Genomic DNA, 7323 nt, shown 5'->3' on the forward strand with positions numbered 1-7323 from the left:
ATGGATATATAATGATGCAAAAAACATAATATTTAATGATTTCTACTAATGAATATTTTTCTACATACTATTATCAAATACCTACGTTTTTCCACGAAAAATGAACTCATTTTCATTTCCCTAACTGTAATATCTCCTAATGATGTTAAATGTTTGTTGAAATGTAACCGTTTCAGTAAATTTAACTTCTTTTTGAATTAGATATGTTTTAGAAATATAATCAAATACCAAAATAAAATACATATTATTTTATGCATCTACTACAGAAGTTTTTAATTTATGTGCTTTTAAAAATCAGACAAATTATTAATTTACAATTTTTTAGTAAAGCAGATTTCCGATTACTATTATATGTATATAGACATTTTATTCATTTTTTTTTTAATTTTGCTGTATTTGTTTACTGAAATAATGTTTCACAAAGAACCAAAAATCAGTATCACTAAATAGTATATGAATTTTTCTTAATTTGGAAAAATCAGTCTAATGTAAATGCCTTGTAGATAATCCATCTGAGATTTACTGCACATATTGAATAGAGGTAATTACCCCAGACGTATTTCAATGAGCCGTTTTTCGATTCTAAGGCTAGTTTTCTACGAGAGGACGTTACAATTGGTCAATATTCATTTTCTATTTCTTTAATTTTATTTATTAATTAATACATTTCAATATTTCTCACTAAATATAATAACTCCTTTTTTTAAAACATGTTAGAATATATAATAAGAATTTATTTCTCAATCAATCGAATCGACCAAGAATTTAGCTGTAATAACTAAATCAATACTAGTTAACTTTGACGCCCCCTGTCGGAAAAACTAGCCATTGAATCGAAAAGCGTCACACAACTACCCAGGGCACCCCCTCTATTCATTTATGCAATACATTTGGTTTAAAAGCACATATCGATTGTCAATTGTTTTTCAATTAAAAGTGTAGATAACAATTTGTAAAGCACTAAAACACTTTTACAAAATCTTTGTCTACTTTGTTCCACCAACTCTGTCTCTCTCAAAAAAAGAAAAACGATTTTAAAAGATATACAGACTAAACGTGCTATAATTTTTGAAAACACCTTAGAATAATCCGATTAGAATTATCTACATGCGAGCTTAATTAAACAAACGCAAAGAAAAATAAATAGTAACAGTTCCATTATTGCTACAGCTTCACCTTGAAATTTATCAAAGTTTTATTTGTAATTCCTGTTGTCGAAGGAAGCGACAAGAAGGACATCATGTTATTATATAATAATCAGATTTCTCTATCTCTTCTTGCGGTTATAATTACTTTATTGTTGTTGTTATTACTAGGTATGGTTTCAAAATAGAAGAGCTAAATGGCGTAAACAGGCCAGACTGCAGCTCCTTCAGGATGCATGGAGGATGCGGTGTTTAGGTCTACCCACTCCACCCCTTATCTTGACAGGTAAATTGTGCAACCCGAAAATGCATTCCTGGCACTCAAAAAAACTTCATAAACAATATTTTGAATAATAGATTTATGATAAGAACAGTCGATAGCTATACCAAGAAGAACTTGAAAATTGTCCTTTATTCTGACAAATTCGTTTCGGATTTTTCATTATTATAAAAGGACCATGTGTTAACACTTATTAAATATTATTATTAATATACTCCTTTGATAACGAGGTAAAACCCGAAAGAGTTCGTCAGAATAAACGACAATTATGTGAAACCTGATCAGCATTATTAAAGACAGGACAACCGTAGGGGTAGATATCCTGGGGTAAAAGATTAGTAGGTATGTTTCGATTTTAGATTATATAGAAATATTAGCATCCAGTAGGAAGGAGTCCTATAATAATGAAAGCGGTATTGACAAAACAGTATTATATGAAAATAAATAAAAGTAAAACAAAAATGCTGATATGTAAGGGAAGAAGAAGTAAGGAAAGATAGGGGACGAAAAATTATGCTGATTTTCAGATAAGTCAAAATAGAAGAATTAGTAGAGATACAAAGGAGAAAATAGCACAGGGTTGAGTTGCCTAAACAAAAAGAAGTAACTTCTATGTTCTAACGAAAATAGTTAAAAGCTTTCGGGATTGGTGTTACAGGCGAATGATGAGGATACCGTGGATAGAGAAGGTTAGAGATGAAGAGGTATTAGAAACAGTAGCAGAACAGAGAGCGCTATGAAAATCAATAAGAAATAGGTGAGATAGGTTGATAGGACACCTTTTCAGACATGAAGGTCTAATCAGTGACATATCAGAGGCAGAAACACGAGTTAGAATGAGTAGAGGTAGAACTAGATTAGATTACTGTTCGCAAATAGTTAAAGATTAAGAAATTTTGTATAATTTTTGTGTAGAGAAATTCTGAACATATATAATTTTATATTCGGCAAAAAAGGTTTAGGATGCAATTGACCTCTGTTAAGTTGTAAAGCCAAAGATTCATCCCGGGTTCGATTCCCGGCGAAGATGCAACAGCAACAACAGTTTTTCTTTATTAATTTGAAATAATTCGTATTGGATAATATTATATAGTCATATAGCTGAGGATTATGATGATGATGGTTTTTCACATTATTACAATTTAAATTCAAATTAATTTAAAAAAATATTCGGTGGAGGCGCCAGGAAGGGTTATTAGTATTTCGGTAATTTCCATAAAATAAAATCGATTGTAAATAATGAACACACATCTAAATAAATGTTTCAGTTTGTGTTGAGGTGACAACCCTTAAGAAATGCTCCCCAACTTTTTACTGTCAATTGCATCCTAAACCTTTTTTGCCGAATATAAAATTATATATGTTCAGAATTTCTCTACACAAAAATTATACAAAACTTCTTAATACATTATTGACAAAAACTAGGCAGGTTAACATTTTTATTTCAATAATAACCCGAAAAATTTGTAGTTTTATTCATTAATTTGAAATTCTGATTTCCAAAGGCAAAAAACGAAAAAGGTATATTTTACATACAATTTACCCTTTCTCGTTCTCAAGATCAGAGTAATTCAAATTGATTAATCTATTAATCTTTCGATATGTTCTGATATATCGATACCTAATGATCGAATTATCAGTACATTCGATCTATCACCTCTGTTAAGTTGTAAAGCCAAAGATTCATCCCGGGTTCGATTCCCGGCGAAGATGTAACAGCAACAACAGTTTTTCTGTATTAATTTGAGGTAATTTGTATTGGATAATATCATATAGTCATATAGCTGACGATTAGGAGGAGGTTATTTTTTTTTCTATGTGATATTATCAGACCAGGACTCGGAGAACAACTTAGTGACGTCCCAGATCAGTGGCGGACTAAGGCTAAAGCGGGCCCTAGGCAACATTATAATTCCGGGCCTATTTTTCCGATAAAATATTTTTCAAATAAAAATTAAAAATTAATTNAATTGTTTTGAATTAAAAACTTAATTTTCGGGCTCCAAAAATTACGGACCCTAGGCACGGGCCTCAGTTGCCTAGGCCTTGGTCCGCCCCTGTCCCAGGTTGTTTCTCTTTAGAAAAATTAATGAATCTTCTAAAATGATCCTAACACGTTTAACTTTGTATTTCCAGGATCTCCTTCGCACACCAACATTCGCGAGGCTCCTCCACCCCTCGACAAACCGAACGAACCGCCGCCTTACCCACACATGTTACCCTCTTCAAACCCTCCAAGACAATGTTCGTGTTCGCCAGAACTGAAGAGCAGCTCGCAAACATCAACGGAAAACGCACAGACGACAGAAATGTTACAAAAACCGAGATCACCGTCGCCATCATTACCCGACGATCTCTCCATACCGAGAAAGATCCTTCCAAAAGATCCGATGGTACCGAGTCACAATGGTGGCGGTAGAATGGCAATGTTGTAAATGATAATGTTAATGTTAAAGGATAATTATGAACTAATTGTGTACATTCATACAATATATGTATGTAGGTGGTATCTAAAGGGTGTGCCTGCCGAAATTTTCTGTCCAAACAATTTCAAGATGATGACAAGTTACATTACGTTATATGTACCAAGTGGGGCTAAATTAAGGGAGTTGACTCATTGGAGCACAGCAGGGATTTATATGAAATTTCGTAAATAAGGATGCATTAATTTTTAACAGACTTGTGCAAATTTTGAAGATACCTGAGAGATAGTTTTGGAAATATTGGATAATTGGATATGAATATGGATGGATACTTTAGTATTGATTGATGTTAAATGATCTATTTTTTCTGTTGAAAATACATGAAAAGGATTTTTCTCAAAAGTGAAAACTATAAATTCAATCTCATTAAACTATAGAATATCAAATTGACGAAAGGAACGCAGTAAATTTTGGGATATTACAATGTCCCTTTTGACATTAAGTAACTATTCAATTTTTTCTAAACATACATTATGAATATAAATAAATCCTTATTTATAAAGTTCCTTAGAAAAATATACTACTAGCTACAAAGAAATCCCCTTGTTGTACCTTAACACGTCAGGCGAACAAATCATTCTGAAAACATTAGCATTGTATATCTAATATCAAAGTCACTTCTAGTTTCTATGCACATGCGCAGTCGAACATAACCTCAATTACTTCCAAGAATATCGACTTCTACTAGCCTGTCTACTACATCTTCACTAATTCTTTACTTATTATTATCAAATTATTTCGCAAAACAACACAAAACAAATTTTTGCTTGTTACAATCCCCAAAATTACCTTTACGAATTTAGTTATAGGTTATGTTCGGCGTGATGCGCATGCGCTTACCAAAATACTAACGCTGTATGGGTATCCATTGTTTTATAAAATGGATGACTTACGTCACGTCATCCATATTTCGATATTCGGAAGATATAGGAACATAAAAAAGAGAAAACATAATATGCGACTGTTGCAGTCTCTTAAGCCAACAAAGACGGCCTACTATGTTCATAATGATAAAAGTGTTTTTGGTAATTTATGCCCTCATTAGTTTGTGACTAGTGGTTCGTGATATGGTCATCTTAAGGCGCTGCTGTTGTGCAAATTAACAGCGAATGTGAAGACCTAGGATAAAGACGTTTTGTAAAGTAGCGAACGATAATTAATAATTGATTGTTAGTTAATGTGCATATACGCCACATTTTTTAATTTGTACCTACTTCCTTTTTTCGCACTGATAGGAACGTGACTTATGGAAAGAATTTCTGGATGCCCTGTACATCATGCTTTGTTAGAAAACAGCAGAAGTCTGCGATAGTTTCAGTTGTTTTAAAAACGTTTGTATAAGAAATGTCAAATCAAATCAGCGATGCAATAATAAAAAGTTGACTAGTTTGTAACACTTTAAAATCCTACAATATATGGCAGAATTAGGCACCACCTCTTCAAAATAATAGTTGAGTATCAGAATTTTACAATTTGTCCCATAAACTAGTATCAGATGGAGTAGTCAAGATTTGCCCGACGTTTCGCCAGCCGCTGTGCTTAATATCTTCAGGGAATGTAATGACCATGCGATCCATCGTTATGGTTGGGTTAAGACTCAGCAGCTAGCGAAACTGAAGGTAGGCGATCGTTTTGCCCAATTTTTGAAGCTTCTTTTGATGAGCACCTTCAATGGTTCAATTTGAATACTATTCAATTAAAGCTTTATTCTCACTGTAGGCAGTCAGTTAGTTGGTAAACGTCAGAGGGGTGTTATTAAGCCAAATAATTAAACTGATATTTAAACATTCTGAAGTGGGTACTCATCAAATTTTACTTCATCCTCTAACATTCCTCAGTTCTTATACAAAAAATTCCCTTTTAGTTTTCCTGACCGATAGACTTTTATATATCCATTGTTTTGATTTTCCTGCTTTTCTTGTATATCTTTTCTTCTCCCTCTGCTCATCTTCTTCTGTCCGCCCAGCAGTATTAATAGCTGGTGGAAAAAAGACACCCCAAATGTTCCTTTTCTTCAGTACTTATAGATCATGCCGATCCGAAGGGACTTGACCCTTGGCGAAGTTCTTGTACAAAACAAGAGTAGGTGGATCGGCTTGCAAAGTTTCGATGATTTAAGGAGCCGGACCATGGTTTCAACCATCAGGGGGGCTTTTTAAAGAGAAACCAGACTAAGACAAGTCCCTGAATGAGGGCAGCAGCTCTTTCAGTACTCAGGGTGGAAGAGATCACGAGGATCGGTATGGCACTCTGATGCACAATACTGCGATGCGGAAGGCAACGGGAAACCACCACATCATGATCCTGAGTAAAACATACAACTCTACAAATTAATGGCATCCTTTGGAGTAAAGTACTCCGAACGTAAACTAGTCCCCCATTCGGATTTCCGGGCGGGAACTACATCGAGGGATATCTTCAATAAGTGCAATAGGGGAAGGGTGCAATATTTCACGAGTCGGAACGTGGAATGTTAGGACATTTTAAGTATCTAGGAAGTCAGATAAGTCAAGACGGAAGGAGTGGCAGGGATATAAAACAGAGGATAGTGCAGGGTCGAATCGCCTTTAATAAAAGGAACTCATTTCTATGCTCGGGAGCGATTAACTTAGAAATTCAAAAGAGATTGTTAAAGGTGTATGTTTGGAGCACGGCGTTGTACGGGTGCGAAACATGGATAGTGGGAGCGGCGGAAAAGAAAAGGTCTGAAGCGTTCGAAATGTGGTGTTATAGGCGGATGATGAGGATATCGTGGGTAGAAAAGGTTAGAAATGAAGAGATATTAGAAAGAATAGGAGAACCGAAGACTGTATGGAATAAGAAACAAGCGAGATAGTTTGGTAGGACACCTTCTCAGGTATGAAGGTCTAATCAGAGACATATTAGAGGCAGAAACAGGAGTTAGGAGGGGTAGAGGTAGACCTAGACTAGATTACCATTCGCAAATAGTTATGGATAAAGGTTTTTCTAGTTTTGGAAACATGCGAAGATTAGCGCAGGATAGAAAGGTCGAATTGGTACCTACGCAAAACCAATACTGTATTAATTTTTATGTACCCAACTATTATAGATTTATCGCATTTTATGGTTGGTTACAGGTTAAGTGTATATAACTACTCCTTTCTTATAGAGTTCGTTGTTCGTCAGGTTTGTGGTTTATTAAACTGAGGTACAATTTCAACATATAATACGTATAAATCAATGAATAACAAAGATATATGGCTTATTTAAAATCGTTTCCAAAAAACCAATAACCGGTCAATAACATAATGTTGATGCCGAATGCATGTCATTTGTTCAGTTGGTTCCTTAATTTTATTTGCAAATCAAGGTTACCGAAGGTTAAACATCGCCAAACATGTATGAGTAACTTTATGTGGAAATTATAAGTACACACTACACACATTAGAATGAC

The 7323-nt window shown here is 34.3% G+C and overlaps 1 protein-coding gene across 1 annotated transcript in view; it reads left to right on the forward strand.

Moving 5' to 3' along the window:
* The window catches only part of LOC108744641 (retinal homeobox protein Rx3), a 5092-nt gene extending 796 nt beyond the window's left edge, over positions 1 to 4296 (forward strand). The window contains exons 2-3 of the mRNA XM_018480504.1: positions 1317 to 1431; positions 3562 to 4296. Coding sequence (XP_018336006.1) covers positions 1317 to 1431; positions 3562 to 3860 — 414 coding nt within the window. The 3' untranslated portion in view covers positions 3861 to 4296. The remainder of the gene's footprint in view (positions 1 to 1316; positions 1432 to 3561) is intronic.
* Positions 4297 to 7323: the final 3027 nt, after the last annotated feature.

Source organism: Agrilus planipennis, unplaced genomic scaffold (genome assembly GCF_000699045.2).
Source record: "Agrilus planipennis isolate EAB-ADULT unplaced genomic scaffold, Apla_2.0 scaffold16, whole genome shotgun sequence".
Classification (NCBI taxonomy): Eukaryota; Metazoa; Arthropoda; class Insecta; order Coleoptera; family Buprestidae; genus Agrilus; species Agrilus planipennis.